At 38.4% G+C, this 24,582-nt stretch overlaps 1 protein-coding gene across 4 annotated transcripts in view; it reads left to right on the top strand.

Annotated features, from left to right (window-relative positions):
- Window positions 1-22,128, top strand: part of zic6 (zic family member 6) — a 60,060-nt gene extending 37,932 nt beyond the window's left edge. For 2 of the 4 annotated variants that reach the window (XR_014208149.1, XM_082177950.1), the window contains exon 2: window positions 19,631-22,128. Coding sequence is in view for 2 of the 4 variants with exons in the window: in XM_082177950.1 (XP_082034076.1) it covers window positions 19,631-19,944 (314 nt within the window). In the remaining 2 variants the exon portion in view is untranslated. Of the gene's footprint in view, window positions 1-713; window positions 2,811-19,630 lie in introns of those variants that run through there. The other 2 variants (XR_014208150.1, XM_082177949.1) reach the window with 2 other exon arrangements.
- The last annotated feature ends 2,454 nt before the right edge of the window (window positions 22,129-24,582 follow it).

Below are 24,582 nucleotides of genomic sequence, written 5' to 3'. Positions count from 1 at the left end.
GGTATGATTTATGGAAATGATTTATCGATTAGTCTAATTAGGCTATTAAAGCCATAGTTAACTTTATTTTTCTTTACTAGAAATCAATTAAAATAGGAATTCATCTTTGTCTCATAACGCATATAAAAATATGAATGAGGTCGACTACAGACCGATATTAAGAATTATTATTGTTCACTGAAAGCATTTAAGTAGAATTTGAAAATTAATCACTGACACAATTCCATAAATTACCTAGAAGCCAACTGTTGGCGATGGCATTATTCAACTTCTGATAATAGCCTAATCTGTTTGTTCTTAATTTAATTTTCCTTATTTATAACTGAAATAAATTTGAGAGAGGCTGTAGCTATGCATTTGCGCTTCATTAATAATTTAAGCTAAGGCTAAGTCTGTTTTAGCTAGTGTGAATCATATTGAAAGTAGCAGCAATTGCATGGAAACAACTGAATGGAAAATACCACTTTTAAGAATGATAGGGGGGAAATAGGGCTTTTTCCCGATTTATCACATTTTGCATGTACACGAGTGTTGTCTAAAGTTCTCTCCTCGCCTGCTATAGGCTACTGTTTAATGTGTGGAGCAGCAAACTTTTTTTTGCTACAACATCCTGCATAACACATCTAATGACACCATGCACTCAAAACTGATGAGCCATGGTTGACTGTACATCCCACCCGTAACTCGCGTTTCCCCCTCCTCTGCCCGTTTAGGTGAGAAACCGTTTAAATGTGAGTTTGAGGGCTGCAATCGGAGATTCGCAAACAGCAGTGACCGGAAGAAGCATTCTCACGTTCACTCCAGCGATAAACCCTACACGTGCAAGGTCAGAGGCTGCGAAAAATGTTACACACACCCCAGCTCCTTGCGCAAACACATGAAACTCCATTGCAAGGCCTACATTGCCAAAATCGGTGAAGACAACGAGCACCTTGTAGAGGCCAGGTCTCCTGAGGTGGCAGAACAGCAAGACACACCCGCCTCTTCCACAGTGACGCGAACGATGACGACTACCTCCCAAGAGACTCTGTCTCCTGAGACGCGAAATGAGTCGACTATGAGGTCACGTTTCCATCACACCTTTGAAAACAGTTTGGACTATACGGCGCACAGGCCACAGTCCCTTTTGGACCCTCTGTTGCTACAACGGGGCAATTACAGACCCGAGTCTGTACAATACTCATGCAACCAACCAAGCCATACTTTCCCACCTAGCCATAGAACTTTTACGTCCAACTCACCTTTTCAAAAAAGTCTAGTAAATGGCTGGTACACATGTCATAGCGCCGTGGACACATTTTCACCCAAACACTGTAACAGTGATTTATAATGTCTGTGATTCGGGCTTGTACTCGGCGTGTTAAAGCATGACGGATGACAGCCGAAGTTTTCCTCCTCGTGTAAAATTGTCCTACAGGCTTACAAAATAGTATAGTGCAATTTGTTACTGTACGTGAGCTTTATCTGTTGTATGTTCTTGTATTGGTGAAACGTCGGTGACGGTGAATATTCCTAAACTGTAAATAGCTTACTTAACCTTTACTAAATGTCTATAAAAGTATAGATAAGTTGCCAAAATATAATTCATATATCAAATATCAAATATCTGCAAACAAGATACCAACAGATGGAGTAGAATACAGTTCGAAATAATAAAAGTAAGTTATTTCTGCACAGAAAAAAATGTCGTATTATTGTTGTATAGTGGAAATTAGAGATTTATCTCTTGAGAAGTTATTCATGAAGTTAATAACGTGAATATTTTTTTGTAAAGTAGGCTACAACATGGAATTTATATGTATTTTCTGTCACCGCTTAAATGTTGGTCGCAGGTTATTAAAAAAATATCGTTTGTCTTGATGTGATGTGTGAAGGTGAACCTGGACGCGGCCTTTATATTATTTTAAGATTTTCTCACCACACATTGAGTGCATTTTACCTCAGTAATTATGTGGCGGTTATAACAGACATCAGTCCCCTTCATGATAATTGTTTAATTAAGATTTTACTGTATATACTGTACAATTAATTATGCATTCAAAGTTTCATTAAAGTATCTCTATTCTCTTTGATCAGGCTTGTGATTTAAACTTTATACTTCTCAAATGAAACGTACGTGCGTGAGATCATAAGCTTTTGGATTTTATCTGTGCCTGTTAATTTCACGGATACCACATATGTGGTAGGAAAAAAATAATAAGCTACTATATAGCCTATACTTGTACGTATATAGGCTTTTTATATATGCCTACTTTTAGTGACTTTCAGACTTGTGCAATGTCCAAAATATTTATTTTGAGAAAGAAATAGTTTTCAGTGAAGGCGATTTAGCGGCCAAAGTCACCTCAAATGAACTCCGGCAGGTTCCAATTTTATCGCCATTTTCTTGTCAGTTTAACTCGTCGTGTCTGGATTATTTTATGTGAATTGTTACGATAATTTCGTTTACTATTAACTTTATTGTTAAAACTGCAGTGCAATATGACAGGGCATGGATAAGGTGTGAGCGAGGATATAGGCCTTACCTGCACGTGCTTAAGTTGCTTATTGTACGAATGTGTAGGTTTTCAATTGAATGAAAATGAGCTCAAATCCTGTTCTGTAAAATACAAATTGGCTGTAATCTCACCTCTGTTGTTAAGAACCAAATGGCAAATTTGGAAAAGGAATAAGTTTGATAGTGAGGAATGAAATGTTAGGTTAATGCACATATTGAAACCCAAATTGTTAGCCTCCACAGCACTTTCAGTAAACCAGTTGCATAACTAAAGTGCTATTGCATATTTTCTGTTTTGTCCTCAAACTCAGTACTGTCCCCATTTTTTGAATTGATTCTGTATTTTGAGAAAAATCTGAACATGTACTGTAAGGCTGTAAAGGCTGCGAAGATTAAACTTGGGGCCTTCGGTATAGTGCTACTGTTGGAATTTTGAGATGCAACTGTTGTTATATAGTTTGTTATATAAGTATTGTTATATACTCAGATAGTTTGCACTTAGGTATTTTATGCTCCAATTTTGCCAGGATTGTTGTGCATGTGTGTATGGTGTTGTGAGGTGGTAGGATAGTGTAGTAGGGTGTGAAGCAGCTAAAATGACTAGGATGTATTGAATTTTAAAAGACTAATTTCTTTCCTGGTTGGTTATTACAATAATACATTTAATTCATAGTTTAAGAGCCCAGTTCCCACCGTCAAGGATGGTGCCTTAGGCACCAATCATTATAACCTACTTATAGCAAGAAACTGGTGAAAAATCAGGTGACCAAAGAATACAGTGAACCTGTGTTTTGGAGACTATTAAAGGAATAAGAAAATTGACCCTAGGTTTAACTGGGGGAAAAAAGGGGGCTACCAAGGCTTTTGACCCTGTGCGTCTTCTAACGTCATTTTTCAGTTTATTCATTTAGCTATTGTGAATAACCTTAGAAAGGTCATAGGGCAAATGTATATCTGTCTCTCCACTGAAACCTCATACCATCAGTGCCGGACTGATGCGGTATGTTACAAGCAAGTTGTCGTGAATGTGGAGTTTGCAAGAAATTCTTCATTTCTATTATAAACTGCTGGATAATTGAGAGACAGGAAATTAAAAAGAGAGCACAGGAAGTTGTGGTATTTGTGACTGATGGAAAACATTTTCATATCTTGTTTTGATGAGATATTTCCAAATTTGCAATATAAAACTTTTGTTAATAATTGTGTTGTCATTAGAGATGATGTTTAACATGTAGAGATACTTACATTCATTTGGTGTGTAACGCATGTATCCGAACTGATCTTGTCTTCTATAAAATTATGATACTTTTCAAAACGCTATTATGTGAAATCTTATGGTAAATTTGAGTAAATTGCAATCGTAAAAATCATTACCTTGATCGTCTTGTGTTTGGAATCTCACTTGTTTCCAGCACAAATAAAATGTGTTGTGTGTATGATTTTGAAATACACAAAAATATTGTCATTAACAAAACGGCTTCAAAATTAGTTGAGAAATGTAACTGAAAACAACTGAAATCACATTATTGATCACATAAAAATGTTTTAAGCATTTCTTTTAGAATTCATTTATTTTTGACTAGTGTTGCTGCTAAAAGATAATTGGAAAATTACATTACATACTCTGTAATTTGTCCGTTTTGACATCTTTCTTCCTCAAACTATCCTGCGATTGAAATCAAATGACAAAATTGTATGTGAAGACTGATTGGATACTATCGTACACTCACTTTATAACCTCACTGTATTAGCAGATGCTGACCTCCTCCATAGCTTCATTTTTACATTCTTGCAATCCCGTAGTAATACATGCAATCTATACAAGCACTTTTTTTTCAGTCCTGTAGTTACTGTAATTACTATAATAAGAGCTGACCCTAAACCTACTCCTAAACCTATAACTTAACCCATGTAGTCACCTTACGGGTAATTTCTTAAGTAAAAACCCAATCTACTTTCAAAATTTAAAGCATATTTAAAAAAAAAACTATTATCTTAAATCCTTATTTAGTCTAACTGCAATGACGCATTGAAAACAGCAAGTTTTCCCTTATATATATATATATATATATATATATATATATATATATATATATATATATATATATATATATATATACAAACTGTTTTGTTTCATTTTCCTGTATCATAGATTCACTCTCTGAAAGCAACTTTCAGGAGGATTATTATATGAGAATATCCCAGAATAAGTGTCTCTGATTAGTCTGTTCTGTATTTACTTTGTCTAGCAAGTGCAGTGATGGTGTGCATTTTCATCAGTCAGAATTTAGATCTCTCTCTAAAACTCCTTTAATGGCCGTTGTTCATCTTTGCATTTCCAAAAGTATCGTACAGAACAATGATATTTCTTCATGAATATCTAGATGACTACACCCTTTTATTAAGGTTACTTCACTGTGAATGAGATGATTCCTCTCACCAGTATGTCGCTGCTCTCTACCACTTTTCACAGAGTGCTTTCTGCCTAGCAACAAGGATGTATGGCGAAGGTTAGTTTGCATTTTTGTCTATAATACGTGACAATTTACAGTATCTCCAACTTTTTTATGCGTCTGCACACTCTTTAATGTTACAGATATTGTGTGTCATAGATTATTTCACCATTGCATCCTCAAAGTGTGACCAGGACTATATGATCTCAATGTCTGTTGCGTTCCACCTGCTCAAAATGACACATCTAGCAGGATCAGTGTGAAGTTGCGTCAGCCTGGTGAGGGGGTGGTGGCTGTGCAGGCCGATGGGGTGTGATTTTAATTGGATTCCTGCCTTTTCCAGTCGTCCCCAGGTCAAGCCAGTGGTGTTGGTGTTCCCTGACTTGGGCTTCTTTTCATCCCAACCCCCTCCTGTATATAGCAGCCCACTTTTCCACTCTCTCATCTACTGCGCTGCCTGTGCTCCTGGCTTCCCTCTTCTCCCATGACTCCCTTATACCGGCCCCTTAATCTGTGCAGTGGTGTGGTCCTGTGGCAGGTGGGTGCCATCAAATCACAAAATTCACCTTATTTGATCTTCCGTCCTTCAGATAGTTTACAGAGTCGCCATCGTCCACTCATACTCTCTAGCTCTCTGCCTCCTTTTTCCGCCATCCTATGTTCTCTTTGTAGTCATGCTTTCATTTATCTTTTTCCAAACAGGGTGTGTTAGGCTTTGAGGGGTTTGGCGCGCACGCGCTCTTCCTGCTTACCCAGTGTGTAATGAGAGTGATTCTACAGACACAGGCAAATTGATTTTAGAGGTGAGGCTGTAATGAGGCTATCAAAAACACGACGTGAGAGTCGTACAAGACGCAGAACTCAGAGATAGTGTTTTCTTTTCAGTTGTCAAGTTTCCTGTGAATCTCTGTGAGATAATTTGTCTAATTTGTTTCCCCGGTTTCATTAAGGTATGCTTAAGCGCTAACTTGACAATTACCACGTGTAAAGAAAATACTTTAAAGGGTTAGTTCACCCCAAAAAAGACTTTTTTTCTTAGGTGTAAGACAAAAGAATATATTATATAATAATATAGAGTGTTTCAGCTAGTTATTAAATGAAAGTTAAAATGTTTCAAAACAACACTGGACCCCATTGAATGCAAAAAAACAAAAAAGCATTTTCAATTTCAAAAAAATATTCATTTTCTTTTTTGGTGAACTGTGAACTATCCCTTTAATCGTAAGAGAATTGTTATGTAAAATATGGTTGGCTTTTGAAAATGTTTGCATTTTAACAAAACACATTTGAGATTTGCACTGCTAATGGTGCAGTCAGTTGATAGGTTGGTTTTCTGTCCCATCTTGATCCGCTGTGCAGTGTTGTGGAGTCAGTGGTGGTGGTGCCAGCCCCCTGTGTAGCTCAGCTGGTACCACAGCTTATTAAATACCCAATCTATTCACTTGCCGGACATTCCGTTCTCTTGTCAAACCTCAGCAAGTCCAACCAAAATGAGGCTTGTGCAGTTTTGTGCGGGGCTTTTGCAATGGGGCTTTTCCATTCAGCACAGCTGCGGTTTGGGAGTGGAATCAAACTCCGCCCAGCCCAATATCTGATGCATTTCTGTCTTTTGATGCATTTTTAGGATTGCAATTCACCCCCATGGACATTTCTTTTAAAAGTTTTTTTTTTTTTTTTTTTTTGCACACTCTTTTCATCCATTATCCATGCCTTACATAAGACATTTCTCTGATGATGGCGTCTCAGGGCAGCAGGGAAGACAGTAAAGGGATCTGCTCAGCCAATCAGCTTGCAGGTGTGGCTTGCGCTGGGCTATCTCGTGGCAGTTTGCAATAATAGCTTGTCGGCCGACATGGTCATAGCGACCCGTGTTCCAGAGGGGGAAGAACAAAGAGAACAATTCTCTTACCATTAGTCGTTAAATCCACTTTAGCAAGTGTTGTGGATTTGCCCCTTTTGAAAGGGGGCGACTTTGAGGATGGCCCTGACTCTGAGCACCAGTACTATGCTTTCAGAAGGGTGACCATGGCCATCACCCAATTCCTCTGATCTCGCTTCCAGATCCTTTTTGGTAAAGATCAACTTGGAGAGTACTGTGCCCTCCACGTCTTGGCAAGGGCATTTTTGGCAGCCTTCATGAATGTGAGAGGCCAGCTGAACATGCTTAAAAAGACACACTGGAGCTTATTTATCCACTCTTACAGTGTCATAGCCTTAACAAAGAGATTTTTAATTTCTCATACATTTTTTAAAATCCAAATTAGTTTTTATTTTTTACTACTTCCACCCGCAGTACAGAATTCATCTTGAATGCTTGCAGAAAGTGGCTTTGATCTGAGCGGGCTGAGCAGCAGCATCCTTTGGATTTAAGAGACCCACAGACTTAAAGTGAACGTTGTCTTTTTGGTTCCCTCAGCACCATCACTTTTCATTAGTAGCAGTATTGGACTGTCGCAAAATATCACATTTGAATATTTAATGAAAGGCATTGTCTTTTATAGTGTGGTTTTGAATTTGAAATCACACTGATCGGGGTCCAGGGTGTTTCAACGTGTGTAATAGTGGGTGTTTAATTTTATCTGTTGAAGGATGCATCACAAGAGGGCTGTGTAATCAATCCTGTGAACTCAACATCTAAAGGAGAGATGGGTCTTCTGATCACTTCCCCAAATGAAGTTCAGCCATCCTCTGAGCCTGCAACTCTCAACGCTTTCAAAATAGCATAAGAAATGAACACAGCTTCCGCTACTATACTTCTAGCTGATGTGTATGTCACATGTGCGCATGCTTGGGCCTGTGGGCCAGGTAAAGGGAATAGAGTGTGTGCACGTCTTTAAGTTGATCTCACTGTTAACCTCACAGCATTACACCAGCACCTTGAGGCCATAGTGAACAGTGATGGATGGTGGAGTGGATAAAGCAGGCTCAGGGGGCCAACCGGGGCACAGCGTTTGTCCCCAAGCTATTTCAATTACAGATTGAGCAAGCGTACTCTCTGTGATGATATGTAGCTTAAAGGCCGTGACATTAATGGTTGGGACAAATCGGATTTGGTTTGGTGCTGACCCGCCACTCTAGATGGAAGAGTGAGGCAGTAAAAATAAATAAAAAGCTTTACTTCAACCTACCTTCAAAATATGCTCTCCCTGTGTTGTACAATAGCACCAGTCAGGAAGCCATAGATATTGTAAACCAACTGGTCAGTCTGCAGTGGGTTTCAGACTGTGTAACATGCATATAGCTTACCCAAAACACATAAATATGTTTGTCATTTAATTCCTCATTAGCTGGGTTAGCATCAGTCTAGTGCCTGGATCAATTAGGCTTATCGCCTTGGCTTTGCAGGACTTGTGGCTTTGATTTTAGTAGTGGTCAGATGATGTTTTTCCCTCTTCAACATGCACAAATTGCACTGACAGCTTTATGTATGAAGGTCATTTCGCACTGTCTTGAATCATGGACTGTTTTAAAACAGACAGGAAAGATGTAGCTAAATCATTCACTGGATGAAGCTAAATAAATCCTGTTTTAGATGTATTGATTGGCTTGGGGAACAAAAAAATCTGTGCACATGAAAGGATTGAATGTATTTCTTAGAATTCTTTAGCCCTACATTAGAGAGGGATAGAACCGAGGTAATTAACACATCCATCACTGGCTTATCCTCTATATCTCCTGAATTAACATAAACGTGCGATGTAAATGTTGTAAACGTAAATGTAGCTGATGTAACTGTTGTAAATGTAACCATTTTTTTCTCCAGTTACGTAAGTTATGTAATTTCGTTTTATATCTAAAGGGGCTCAACACATGTTCTGTCTGCTAAAAGAATAAAAAGTCATGTCTCATAAAAATGTATGTCGTGATGTTGAAGGCAGCACAGATCGCCTTTGGCTTGAAAGATATCAGGTCACTGCTGTCTCACATTGAAATTGGTGGAGCAGTTTCTGGAGGGAGGGGCCCAGAGTGAATAAAGGTGGGATTTGGTGAACCTTTACCCATGTGAGTATTTAAGTGCTGCATGATTTTGCTGCATGGCTTTTATCGCTACAATTACTGCTTGTTAGGGCTCAATACTTGCCACCTTAGCAACTCCAGTGAGTTAAAGATCAAGAGATATTTTAAGCCATTTTAGCTATTGTAGCCATTGTGTAAAATAGAAATACATTTGATATATATCCATAAAATGTACATATGCATGTTCCAACTGGACATATTTATGATGATGATCTTTCTGATTAGGATAACTAGTGATTTTGTTAACTAAGTATATTGATCAACTCTGTGATAGGTTTGTTTCTAACAATGCCTTCTGAACAAGACAGTAGCATTTTTGTTTTCAAAGCCTAGAAGACAAATAAGAGCTGGATTTAATTAGGTCTGCTTGTGAGGGGCCACATTTCCTTTCAATCAGTTGAAACTAACTCTGTTAATTAATCTTCAGAGCAGTTATTTTCCCCAAATAATTTTCTTAATAGCAACTGTGATCCTTAGATCTTTACTCAGCACTGCATATTTTATCTTTATTTTTATTTCCAGTTTTTGTTGTTTGTTTTTTTCCTCTCTGAAATCCTAGTGACCCATATTTTAGATCTACGATGTGAAAAAATGTTTTAGTTAGTCTGCAACACGTACAGTAGTAGACACTATTATTAGTTTCATTTGAGTTGTGCTCTTATTTTTGACCTGCTAAAGTAGGCTGTATATTTCCCAATTGAAAACACTACCCTCTCATTTTGCTTATCTCATTTTATTACCTAGGCGTAGTTGCTCTCAGAGTGGTGATAACAAGAGAAGACAAGAGAAACAAGAGGAAGCAATGATCCATGTAAGCATGGAGATCACATTGTGAAATCATGCATTTACAAGTGACGTTTTAAGGTTTTTTACACACATCAGAATTTGATTTATGCTAAATGCCATTTATCATTTTCCTAAAAACATCCTCTCTTAGTCTACCACCCGCTGGTAGGGAGGATCTGGTTGGGAGCTTTACGCCGTCCTCCAGGTTTCTCATACATGTCATCTAGTCCTCTAAGTCACGCGAGGAACCCTATCCCAACCCATCCCATATGAGAAGCTGATTGGAATCAATAACCAAAATTGCAAGATGCTGATATTCAAACTGGAAATTAGTGTGCAATGATCATATTATTCTGTGTTGATTAGAAGTCAAGAGCGTGTGATGAGATATCAAAACACGCAATACTATTTGGTTTAATTTCCAGCCTTTAATTGGATAGATGAAAGAAGCAATTAGTTGTATGCAAGTCAAGAATGTTTTCTTTCCTTTCATATGTCAAACCTTCCTTCCATAACGGGTAAGGAAAAAATGTATGTCTCTTATATGCTTTGATTTTTTTTTATTTGCACTCGGGTGTAATGTAATTATATTTATTTATATGCACTTCACTCTTTTTTGATCTTGGAATTCTTGTTGTGAGTAAATGTCAATTAAATTATAATGTTGTGTACTTCATCTAATGATAGCATCTAATGATAAACAAGCCTTCTTTCCCCAGATTTTGGTTGTTTATTCTGAGATCCTACTGCATGCAAGTTTTCTGTATGCTCTTTAATAAAAGTGTATGTACAGCCTGTATATAATGTATAGGCCAAAACTTGCTGAATATGTCTAAAAAAAGATACACTGTAAAAAAAAAAAAAAAAGTTGCTGCCTTAAATTTTTAAGTACTCAACTTGGATGTTTAAATAATTTCAACTACAATTACATTAAGCTGACTTAAAAAATGAGTTGAATCGTATATAACATAAAAAAAAAAAGTTGAAAAAATGCTTAACTTATTTTGAAAAGTTAATTTAAAGCAATGTAAAAACATATGTTATCATAACTTATTGTTTGTAATGTTTTACAGTGTATGTGACCAAGATATTGTGTAAAAGTATTTGGGTTACAGACTGGAAAATGTGATATGAAGTTATAAATCAAAGTGGAACACACACACACACACACACACACACACACACACACACACACACACACACACACACACACACACACACACACACACGTTGAATGATAAGTTTAATGCAAACTTGAGATGTAGGCTCCCTGTTGGCACTCCACTCATATGCCACCATACTATCCTCTCAACTTGCTGTAATCCAAGCAAAGAGAGACAGCTAAACTTATAGTTTAGTGGATATATTTCCTGAGGGAAGTGCACTTTGGTGTGGGTCACTGGGCAAATGAACAGTGTCAAATGCTATCATGACAGGGATGCAAGGTGTGATAGCTTTAAAGAGGATTCAGTGAGGACAGCAACCTGTAATTCTATCTTGATATCAACCATTGCCTCACTCTGCAGTGTATTTCAAAGTCAAATAGCTTGTTTCTGTAGTTTGCACACAGAAACTTCAGTTGCTATTGACATAGCTTTGAGAGATGAAAGCAAACCTGACTCAAACTCTATTGATTGTTTTGCTGTGTTTTATATCTTTCATGCATTTTCATATAGTCCTCATCTTTTATGTGTATTGATTAAATATTGGATTGTCCAGCTTGCACAGGCTTGTATATATTTATTTATTTATTTGTTTATTATTTATTATATACATTCCTGAAAATCAAACTTGTGTACATGGAAAACTTGTTGCTCTAACTATTATTATTACCTCCCCATCCCTGAATGTGACCAGTGCTTTGTGCTTTGACTACAAAAGAATGCTAAATCTTGCATACATGTTTATGAACTTCTCGACCATTGTGGTCACCCCTCTATTTATTTAATACAATTGTACTATGAACAGAAGAAAAAATAAACAGACTGACTCAACATACTAGTCGTCGTCCTTTTGCGAGTGAAAACTCTGTGTACAGACACAAAAGGGGGACGTTTTCACCGCCGGAAAGTAAATTCTTTTGAAGTGGAACTAATCATCTGAGGGATGGTTCTCGTTGTCCTAACAACGCAGCTGAATTGGAATGAGCCTCCCTTTTTGTTGTATATATGTTTTCTTTCTTTCATTCAAAACTGATGATGATAGTAGTTTCACGCCCTGTCCACCCACATTGTCAGCCAGAACTTTTTGTAGATAAGTCCTTACTTAGAGACGCGTACACACGGCGGGTGACTCTCCGGCTGTGACGTCAGCTGCACTCTTATGTCTACAAAGCTTTACGCCTCTTAATACCCCTTATATTGAGAAGAAAATCTCACACATCAGAACTGATTGGAACCGAAGACATTAGCCTACATACATTAAAAAAAAATAGATAAGCTATATTGCTACATAAAGGCCTAGCAGATTTTTTTTTTTTACTAGATGCCATTGTTAGTTAGCAAACTGGCCCGGGTTATCGACATCGCGACGTTGTTCAATAAAACACTCACGTAGACACGCTATGTTTATGTTTATGTTTATGTTTATGTGGTCGTACTACTATAGCCCACAGGTCACACAGGCTCCGATGATTGACCCACTACTGTGTTGCCCTATAGATGAAGAAACTCCGGGCCTCAGTGACCTTTCAGTCAAGAATCCAATCTCTTAATTACCATTACTAAATCTTTCTCTCTTCCACCACTTTTTTGCTTCGCAACGTTATAAACGTTTGAGCTTTTATGGAATTCCGAAGAACCGAAACATTTTATTGTCACCACAGGGTTCAGGGTTCAGACAGCGGTCACATGCTGGAAAAAATAAACCAGTTGTTTTCTGTGCCCCTAAAAAAAGAAAGTCCTTCAATTCCGCAATTCCTCCTTCAGTTTGACACAAATGTGTGCTTTTAATTTATTCAGTTTATTATATGTCCCGTTGCATAATCTGTAATTAAAATTAAGGGTAGCCTAAAATTGACCTGTTATAAATATTATTTACTGATTAAGAATAATAGTTGTTTAATTGATAATTATCATGGGTAGTTTAACAAGTTTATAAAGTTTAATGTTTAGGCTATACGAGGAAACATGCAGAATTTGTTGTTTTCTCTAAAAAGGCGTTTTCTTTATGTTATAGCCTATAGTTTGAGTATGACTTTAACGGCGTAAACATTCAAATTAACTTTAAAATGTATATAAATTTACATTGGAAAGTGGATCATTTAGGTCCTGTAAAATGGTCAATATTTCTTAAGCTTTTCACTGCTTTGACCATCACGATATTCATTTAGCCTACGAATTTTCTGTTACAAGACCCTTCTTAAATATATCTAGCCTACCGATATTACGTGTAGTCTATCAATTAGGTAATTTCAGCCAAAATAATCTACATAATAATTACAAGATAATTAGCTAATTATTTCTAAAATGGTTTAGATGGAGTGTAGCGTACCACGTTCTCATGCATGTAAACAATCCATCCATTAACGTTCAGAAATCCCCTATAAAGAACAATTCGATTTGCAAAAACAAAAACATATTTTCTCTCTCGTTTTGTTCTTCTAAATGATTTATTATATTGTGACCAGAGTATCAGTGCTCTCTAAACTTCTCTTGGCGTGTAGGCTACTGCAGGTGAGTGATGTTGCTGTTGCGGTGGCACTAGACACCTTTAAAGTAGCCTACATCAGATGATGTCACATGGGGAGGGATCCAAACTAAAGTGCGTGAAGCAGAGCAGACTCTATCCTATTGAGACTAAACGCTCTGTTAAAAGAGACAGCCATGAAATGATGCCGAGGGAAAAAAAAAGTAGTAAACAAACGGAGCATAGCTTTTGCTTTTCAGTTAGATGTTCTCGGTTGAGACTTAAGCGCCGGTGGCAACACGTCGGACAACAGTTGCAGCATATTAAACAACTTTTACAGTTCACATACAAATGCTCTGGACTTTGAAAGCTTTACACACATACTCACGCGCTCATTAAAATGGTTTACGTTGTAATATCAAAGATCAACCAAACCTCTCAGATCAAAACCTCAAACCGTTACTAAACGTTATAAACAATTAGTCTATTTTAAACCAGAGTGGACGGTTCTCGGTAATCGCGTGATGTTTGCCTGGACAGAATAAAATCCCTTGGCGTGAAAGTATTTTTGTCATCTTTGCACGCCATGCGGTAACTGGTTGTCATTGTCGCCGCGGCAGACGGAGAGCTGGGAGAGAACACTCGGCCTGTGCCAATTGGCTCAAGCTCTTGAAAACAAGAGGCAGACGCTGCACGATTCTAATCTTAATCGTTCCAGACATGAAGGTCACTCTCGGCTGGACTTTCATGGCGCTCACACACTGTTGTTTCTTCCATTAAGTAAAACGTCGATTCTACAACTGCGCTCATGTGAACAATAACTGACAGAAATGCAAGCAGCAATTATCGGGGTCCTAGCACAATAATTAATTTAGTACTTTATCATCCATAATCTAAATAAATAGGCTAAAGCCCTGTTTCATTTACATTTGAATTAACATGACATTAAAATTTGATTTACTGCAGGTATTTCACTGTCATATCGCCACCTTCTGTCCAAGTGGGATGAAATCTTGCATTCCTCATTACGCTCTTTGTCGAGCTGCTAAAATCTGATTGGCTGATGGTGAACATAAAAAAAATTAAAATAATCAGCTATCCACGCATAGCTTATGTTTTGAATCGATGTGTTTTGTGAAAAGCGCTATGTAACAAATTTAATCAAAAATATTTATCACACTCATGGATTATTACCTTTTTAAAATAACCCCAACATTATTAATTTGCTGTTAATTGGTATAGCTTTGGTTACATTTTTAAAGGTGAAAATAAATGAGAGTATTAGGAATTTCTAGTGCATGAGTCAAGGAAACTATTATTATGATTATTAATAATCTATAGCCTAGTTATTAAAACCTTAATTATGGTTATTATATAGCCTATATATGAAAACCTTGTTTCTATGACACATGAAACATAGCTAAACGTATTTCTCTAGCTCTACATAATTATGGTCCAATCCAGCATGTAACATTTTGGAATTTTCGGTTCAAATTTCTACCATTTATGATTTTTTTTCTGTACATTCCGCTTATAGCATCCCTGGCACATTGTATGTTACTTGGATCCCTAAATATGCCCTCAGTAGCCTACCAGTTAGTTTTGTGGACTTCAGCCTTAGCTTGATCTATGGGAAATTTTTATTAATAAAATTCTAAGTTTGTGTGCGTTAAATGTGCTTAACCTGACAACATAAAGCAAGTCATCAGTTCACAGACATTACTACGGGTGGTTTGGTGAGCAAAGCAAGTTCAAGTTAATTTGGGGTGGGGCATGATGTTGTGCAAGAGGATTGGCGAGCCATGTCCCAAGTACACTGCCTCACTCAAGGGCATGGATGCGGTCCAGTAACAGAATACAATTCCTTCCCGCGTGTGTGAGTCTGGGCTCAGATTTAGATGCATACGCTTACTTGGCTATTTATTCTTCATGAGCCAATCTAGTCGTTTCAATGGGCCTTGAGCACTTAGTGTGCCACACTCAAGATGGCATCAGACTGAACCTGCACATCTTTTCTTTAATTACTCCACAGTACAGTAAATATAAAAGGGGCTCATGATCACCACACTGCAGTTCACATTTGTCTTTATCAGATATGACACACATTTCTAAATGAGCAGTCTTGATAATACCCAGGGCCTATTACCAGCAGCTCTTGCTCAGCACATTCTGACATTTATTTGAGTGTTAGACTAATAATGGCTAATGAGCTCCCAGTAACACGCACTCAAGACACCCATTAATGGAATTGTTGCTTAAGTGGAGGAAATATACATGCTCTGATGATTAATATCTCCCTCTTGCTCTCTCTCTCGCACACAAAGGCCCACATAAAACTAAGCATAGTGCAAGCTTTATAGGTATTACTGTACATTATAGTTCACGACGGCTTACTCACACATGGACAGGAAGGAAAAACTGAACTTCCGCCTATTTTACCAGCTTTTTCTCTCACTAGAAGGGGTAAAAAAGAAAATGGCGTTCTCTATATGATCATACTTGTTATGTAGATAAATCTGTCTTTATTGTGCTTGTTGAATGGCCTAGTAAATTACAATACCCAGTCTCAAACATGACAGTCTTAAAAATTTATATTTGAAATGTTTTTGATCCTGTAACTTTCTGAAAACACTTTTGGCTGTCTCGAAGTCTCCTAGCAACAGCAAACAAAGGCAGGGCACATTTCAAGTTTCCCGCGGTGCGGCCAGTCCAGCGCTGTCTTTGATCTTGACTGGGAAAATAGCTGAGTGGGCACTACTGGCATTTTCCTTTCATTTCCCCCTCCTTCTATCTCCCTCCCTGTTCCCAAAGCTCCTCAAAATACCCCAATTTTCATCTGCCCCAAAAAACTAGCACCTCTTTTAATCGCCCATGTCCAAGCTTTTCATTGAATCAGCACATTGTTTTGTTTTTCTGGTCAGGCTTGACAATATGGTTTAAAAAGTATTAGCTTGAGTGAAGTGCAAAAAGAAATGATTTTATTGCTTTGGATACACAGGATGGTATATTTTACCCTACAACTAAAAAGGGTGTTATTGGGGTTACCGTCTTCTTTTATCCAATTTTTTTTCTACCTCATTTCTCTGTCTTATTCATTTTGATTTGCACAAATCTCCTCATTTTGCTTTTTTCCTCATCCTTCTCTGACACATTAAGCTTTGTATTTTTTGATAGAGCCAGGACTGCTTATCTCCTAAGAAACTTGGGACGCCCGCAGCTTGCTAGACAAATAATGGAGCTGCAGTGGATTTTCAGGGTCATGGGGCACCCACAGAGCTGTCTTATTTAGAATTTTACATAAAGTGAAATGTGTATTGAAAACATTTTTGAAGTTAATGCTCACAGAGAAAAAATGCTTTGCTGGTATGTCCTGTGGTGTGAAAAAAAAATAGTGTGTTCCGACAACACAAGTAAACAAGAGCAGGGATATCAAGAACAATATCTGTAGGCTATATGGTATTATAACATCCCACAGAGCTGAGTTTACATGGAAAATGGGAACTTAATATATATAACGAAGAAAAAATCTAAACAAACTGTTCTTTGGTTTTTTTTTTGCTGTAACTGATGTTTCTATTTATGACATAGACATAGTCATTTAGGTTGCTTTAATGCTGCTCTTGTTGTTTTCTGGTTAGTGTGATGCCTGAATCTGTTACAATTTTTTTTGTCTTAAAAATTTAATAAGTCCCTTTAGGTCTTTGTTTTTGACAAAGGCATACGGACCCGATAAACCCCTTGCATTTGAGCGAGTCACATTTTTCATTCTGTCAGTGAATATTACTGTGTTTTGATTTCTTCTTGTTTTTTGAGGTGACGTTGTGCTTTGGGGTTGTGTGAGGCCATTCTGAGTCCTATCATTTTACATGAACAAATATGCGAAAGGTCATTTGCAGTTATTTATGTATACTTGACTAGTTTACATGATATTTTAGGAAAGAGAAAACAATTATGATACAGAAGGAAGGGGGGTGGGAAGGCTTTCATCAGTTCCCTCATTGGGGATCAAAGTGGGATTAAATATGACCATTTTTGTCCCTATGCCACACATTTTATTTATATAACTGTGAAGTCTGTTCAGGGACCCAACATTTTTTAACCATGAAGTGTGTCATTTGCCAGGGGAAGCAAACGTGAGACAGAATTCCCACCCCCAATCCGTCTGTAAGCATCTTGTTTCCAAGAGGCAAGGTAATAACATTTAGTATTGTCAACCAGCAGTTGAGTCCTTTTGGAAGAATGACCCTACTCTGGGCGTTGTCCATGCCGAAAAGCACTAGTGGTCTAATCTGCTGCGCCACCTCATTGACATAGCTTGTCAATGGCCTCATTTGGTTATCATTTTAAATTTCTGCCCGTAAATCTCAGTAGCTAAATAAGCCTGATTATCCTCAGTGATTAAGACATCCTCTGTCAGAACAGCATGCGGTGCTGTAGCGTCCTGGAGCCTTTCTATTCTGCTAAAGCTAAGCTAAGGCAGAGGTTTGATTTTGGGTGGTTAATGATTTTGGCTGTGGATAAAAAAAAGCACTATATCTGCCTGTTAACTGCTAAAAATCCTTAATGTTCGTCTCAGGGTTACATTATCCTCGCAAACTACAATTCAGCTTCTCCTTGGTCCTTACGTTTACTTCCTAAAGGGAAAGTGAAGCATCCCAACAACAGCAATCCCAAAAAATCCCAACAACAACAACAGCACTGGAACCTCCAAGTGTGGTCAGGTCTTGTTTGTGTAGTGAAACCCCATCATCGAGTTCCAAACATCCTTATTCACGAATGCTTTGAAGAGCTTGTGAGGTCAGGTTTTAAATTATGGCACGTTCACACAGTGCTTCCCCACTCTCCACTAGTGCAAATCCATTTGCCACACAATGCATTTCAAATCAAAGCTGCATCACCATAAGACGCCTTAGGAGACATTAAGCCATACTATGTAACTTTCATGTACGATAGCATGCCTCCTGTATGCTTTGAAGTGCTCTCTTTTTTTAATGCCTTATTAATAATACCACACAAGCTACCTCTGACTCTTTGGATGCTGTTTTCCTCCACTCTTCTCTCAGTCTTTAATGCCGGTCTTCAGGGCTGTGTTTATGGACTGGTGATTACAGGGCATATAGATGAGGGGGCAAAAAGGTGCTGAAGCACACAGGTGACATGTCTCGTGCTATCTCTTGTTTTGTTTTTTTAATCAGCTTTTTCCCAATGTTGTGGCAGCACCAAGGGGGATGGAAGGATTTTACACCCTGTTCAGAATATGTGCTTATAAACTGTGTGTGTGTGTGTGTGTGTGTGTGTGTGTGTGTGTGTGTGTGTGTGTGTGTGTGTGTGTGTGTGTGTGTGTGTGTGTGTGTGTGTGTGTAAACATAGATGTATAGCAAATACAGACCCACAGTAGCCTGGGGTGAAACATTTTGCATGCATTTGTATTGTTTTCTCTACTGTTTGTTTTAGTTTAGATAAAAAATTAACTGTTTTGTCTCTGTGTGTTTTCTCTTTTGTGTCTTAATGCAGATCTGATAAAGCGTCTTTTGTATTCAGATGTCAAAATATACAAAAATGTCATTGGATTAAAGGCATAGTTCACCCAAAATTAAAATATTGTCACTATTTACTCACCCACATGTCGTTCCAAGATTTTCTTGCTAATGCGAGACACAAACAATGTTATTTTGAAGAATGTTTGGTAATTATTTTTCAGTGTATTTGTTACATGTAATTACTGTAGTAATAACTATAAATTATGCATAATTACATGCAACTAACCCTAAACCAACCCCTATTCCTAACCCATAACCTTATAGTAAGTACATGTAGTTAATTATTATTATTACTCAGTTCTTAAATGTATAATTACACTGTAACACGGACACCTTAAAATAAAGTGTAACTGAATGTTTCAACTGTTTTTGTCTATACAATGAAAGTCAATGGGGTCCAAAACAACATTGGCTCACCCTGGCTTTCATTGAATGGACAAAAAACAAAATAGTTTGAATAATGTTCTTTTTTTGTTCTGCATATAAAAAAGTAAAACAAGTTTTGAATGACATGAGGGTGAGTAAATGATTTCGTTTTAATTTTGGGGTGAATTACTCATTTACATTTCAATATTAAGATTTTTTGCTTCAAAACTGAAGCACATATAGACATCTTTAGTACCTGTGTAAGATAAGTATCAAATAAAATTGCAAAGCAGCAGTAGAAGTTGCAGCAGAGATTAATCATTTTACCCCTCTTGATCCGCCAGCCCTCCCGTGTCCGTCTGCCATGAGGCAGGCGTTCCAGTTTGGCTGCCGAACGCTGGCCTTGTTGAACCGCGGGGTCAGCGTACCTCCAGCACTGCTCCAGCTTGCGCTTCATCCTCTACCGCACCGGGGGCACCTGGCACCCCTCCCTACCATGGCAGGCCAGATCAATGGTAAGATCCATTCGAGCAGAATGACCGGAGGTCAGCATCAAAGGCCCCCCGCTTGTCTCGCTGCCACCTGGAGCTCAGTGAGGGTCATGGGCCGCCTGGGCCACCACTGCCTCCTCTCCTCTTCAGCTGGCTGGGTATGCTGACTGGGACCTGGGCAGGGTATGAGCTGGCTCTGGCCTGGCCCAGCAGCCCACATGGGGAGAGGGCCAGAGGTCAAGCCCATCAGAGTACTTTGCATCCACCGATGAGAGGATCTGGTATGGTTTTAATGAGGCAACACTGATTCCACATCTCGTTACGCATGCAAGACCTAATGTGTGGATTGTACTACTTGACATAATGCTGTGATTTTCTTTCCAATCACAGGATGCAGAGGGAGCAGTTCAGCCATTTACAGTTATATTTTTATACCGGAGTTAAAATCTCATGTTGCATATTCACATGTTTTTGTTTCGCTTTAAAGAGGTATCTTAAGTGGTGTATAATGCAGTAATTCCTCATATAATGAGAATACATTTTGAAAAAGAAAATTTTGTAATCATCTTTTTAAAATCAATGTAATGAAAGCCAATGGGGTCCAAAACAGTTGAAATATTCTTCTTTCTTTTTTTTTTTTGCTCTGTAGAAGAAATAATGTCATACAAGTTTGGAACAACATGAGGGTGAGTAAATGATGACAAAATTGTCATTTTTGGGTGAACTATCCCTTTATTTCAAATGACTATAATTCTGTGAAATTTTTAAATGTTTCAGTTCAGCAGAGAGTATATAGCCAATTATTGTGGAACATACAGTATATTTATTCATGCAACGTTTCCCATATGAACACTGTGGCTCCCTTCAGCAAAATGTTGGTCATATGGTGAAAGAACAGGCAATTATTTTCATGCAGCTGTCAATACTCTGAACAGGCTAATACAGTCTAATTAAATGTCATTTTTTGGGCCGCTAATAAAAATGAACAACTCAGAGGGTTTTTTAATATCGCTGTGAAGCGCTTCAACTGCCGGAGCCTTGCAGTCGATGACTTGATCCTTCTATGTCCCTTACTTGTGTGATGAGGGATGAAAGGGGACGCAATGAGAGACACAGAGAGATAGAGAGAAAAAATGCAAGTTTGGCAAGTAGAGGAGTGAAGGGGGAGACAGATGGCGTGAAGTCTGCATCTCTTTGGCGTTGGGCTCATGGCGCTAAAATCCTCCCTCTCACACATTCCAACAAATCCAACCAGGAGGCTCAGGAGTATGTTCCACTGCTCTCGAAATGAAGCATCTGACCAGGATAGAGCCACGCATACACACACTTTCTCACTGTCTCTCTCCCTCTTTCACACACGCGCATACATACATTCACACACTGTCAGTCACCCGTAACCTATCCAGAAGTTTACATTTTTATTAGTATGTCACCCGTTCTGGAGTTTATTGGCTTGTTAAAATAGGATGCTTTGGGAGCTGGGGGAGAGAGAACATGGGGCCATGACTGGAAATATTGCAGTGGAGAAAAAGAGACCAAGTGCCATTCAAGTGTAAAATATCATTGAGTAAACATGGGGCCAAGGCATGGAAACAAAATGTGTAGAATCCATTCGCGGCAGAAAAAATGAGCTCTGCAGTTAGTCACGCTTGCCATCAGATTAGCCTGTGCTCCTGATAAGTTTCCTGCCAGTTTGGACTGAAGTTTTACGTCTCTAATTTAATTGGCATATACAGTAAAAATCTATACGTCTCATATATGTCTCCATCAGTCAACCAAGCTACTGTTCTGTGCCTCACTGTGGTTTCATAAAGTGGCGAAGTGTTATTTTAACCTATCACTATATTTTAATTTGTCATTTAGCTGAAATGTACTGCTAATAGCTGTTGACATATAAAACGACCATGTGTTCCTCCTGTCAGCCAGATGCAAACGGCACAGATGGGCTTCTTTTTTTCCAAATGGAGCTCTTGATAGCAGACAATTAATGTGCCTTTGATTGCGCTCTACAGTACTCTCCCATTGATTCTAGAAAATGTATTCATTGAAGGCATATGATCAGCCACGGATGAATCTTGTCAGATGTGCCAAATCACAAATGAAACGCTTTAGTGCCTCTCCCTCCAACCTCCAGGGCTAAGAGCTCTTGCATGACACACGCGCGCACACCACTCTTTTCCTCTCTCGCTGTTTCTCTATCTCTCTCTCTCACTCTCTAGATGGATGGCTGAGTTCTGCCTTCTGTTTGCGCTGCCATACTAATGAATGAGTCAGCTGGGAATATGTAATACTGTGAAAAGGTCACCGGAGGCATGTGTATCACATTACTGTTAATGATAATAAAAAGAACAATCTGTGCAAATCCATCTTTGAAGTCATTTTTATTACTTCCTACTGTGAGTGATTTTATCTGTCATTACTCTTCTTCTCTCTGTTGTGGGCTGGATGATATGCAGGGAAAATGTACTGTAAAAATGATCACAGGATTTATCTCTCATTGCATTTGTTTCGCTGATCCACAGTTATCGGCCGAGCGTCGTAATGAGTACAAGGATCATCTCCTTCGAAGCAACATTCTGCAAACCAAAGTTCACCCGAAAATGAAAATCATTTACTCACCCTCTTGTCGTTCCAAACTTGTATAACTTCTGCAGAAAATGTCATTTCGTGTAACAGAAGAAAGAAAGTCATACAGGTTGTTTGGAAAGTTTGGAACGACAAGAGGGTGAGTAAATGATTTTCATTTTCGGGTGAACTTTGGTTTGCAGAATGTTGCTTCGAAGGAGATGATCCTTGTATTCATTACGACGCTCGGCCGATAACTGTGGATCAGCGAAACGGAAGCAATGAGAGATCATTTTTACAGTACATTTTCCCAGCATATCATCATTCCATGCATTCATGAAAAAGATCTCCTGGTCTGTATCATACAATAGCCGTAGGCCTTCATCCTCTTTGAACCGGCTGTGATGTATAGACCCACTTCATCCCACATGGAAAGTCTCACAGTCTGCTGGATGGATCCCAGATCCTGAAATAATAAAGCTTATTTCACTGTATTAACCTTGTTCCAGATTGAAATTCTGCTGCTAAAACCACACCGCACGTCCATCAATCATAGCTCACTTTCACAGACTACAGCACAAATCTCTTTAAAGCTCATTATTATTTCATCTGTCGTAATGAAGGAAGATATATGTGGTTAGCAGTGGTAAGCTTTCTTGAGCTATTACAGTTTAAGGTGGTCAGGATATTGCTTTACCGATTTCCTTTGCATTATAGATGGTAGCGGAACTGTAATTGTGTTAAATTACTCGACTGGAGGCGGCTTTTGATCTCCAGCTGGATGTGGAATGCCATGTTGCATATAAGTCATACATTAAGCAGTTGGTCAGTGATTGAAAGGTAATTGTAGTGCTACACATCACATTCTGTACTCACACAGCGGAGCCTGGGGACGATAAAAGGGTTTACATCTGCATATGTTATTTTAGCTCTCTCTCTTTCTTTAACCCTTCTGTTTTTTGACTCACACTCCTCCTATCTCTCTCTCTCTCTCTCTCTCTCTCTCTCAATCTGTCCCTTCCCCCCTTCCATCTTTTTCATCTCTCACCATCTCTCTCCCCCACTGTCCCTCTCTATGAAACATACACCCACACGCACATATTAAGATGACTGTCTCTGTAGTCTTTCAGGTTCTGGAGGTTTTTTTCCTGCCACGGTGACCTCATCCTGAGAAATCGAGCACTTTCTGATTGAAAATAGTGCCTGTAATTAAGAGCATTCACTATTTGTTACCACTTGGCATTACATTAGTATGCAAAGCTGGCAGCCGCTTAATCTGGGGAAAAACGTTTGTTTCCTTAATTGCCCTCTTAGGACAAATGTGTGGGAGGGGAAATGAAACACTAACGTGCCATAGGAGGAATGAAGCCTGGTGTGAGTAGAGGATGTGGCTCCCTGACACAGAGGTTAAACCTTTAAACCCAACTAATGGGGCCAGAGACAACACACACATATATATTTGAATAGAAGGGAAGCTGTATTTATTTTATGGTTTTCACTCATACAAGCATTACAATTTAACATGAAATAAAACTTATACATGACCTTTTATGAGTAAGAAAAGAGCAGGACTCTATTCCAAACAATACACGCTTGATAATCAACTCGGTATTACATTTTAAAATACTGGGTTTGGACATTTCTCTTTTGGTCACATTTGAGGGATGAAATAAAAAAAAAGAAGAAACAATGACCTGACTTTTCTCCCCAAAAATTCTGTCATCATGTTCTCATTCTCAAGTTGTTCCATATCTGCATCCACCTTATTTTTAACAAGAGCGGTTGGGGCCATTTGTCACTTGAATGTGTGAGGCTTCTGGTGTCATTCACAAAAACAGTCTGTTATTGCAAACTGGCATTATTTGTTATCATATCATTTTAATTCATTATCATAATCATAAACACATTGGTTCGTAGCGCAAATGTGTAATCCATAGTTATCTACCTAAATCAGTTAATTAACCGGTCTCTCACATTCAAAGGAAATAGCCTACTATTGCACAATAAAGTGGATAACATGAAAGGAGAAACTGCACTGGTCACTCTCTTTCATGCAGTTGCAATAAATTCTGAATGGGGACATAAGCTTGAAATCTTCCATGGGAATACAAAAACACAAAATATCATAAAAATAGTCCCATTCACACTATATCCCAAGTCTTCTGGGTCCATAGGATAGATTTGTGTGAGTAATAGACATAAAGTTTATTTATAGACCTAGATAATTTCCCCCTCTGGTG

The sequence above is a fragment of the Leuciscus leuciscus genome, assembly GCF_965113295.1.
Source record: "Leuciscus leuciscus genome assembly, chromosome: 8".
Classification (NCBI taxonomy): domain Eukaryota; kingdom Metazoa; phylum Chordata; class Actinopteri; order Cypriniformes; family Leuciscidae; genus Leuciscus; species Leuciscus leuciscus.
This window is presented reverse-complemented; position numbering and strand designations above follow the sequence as displayed.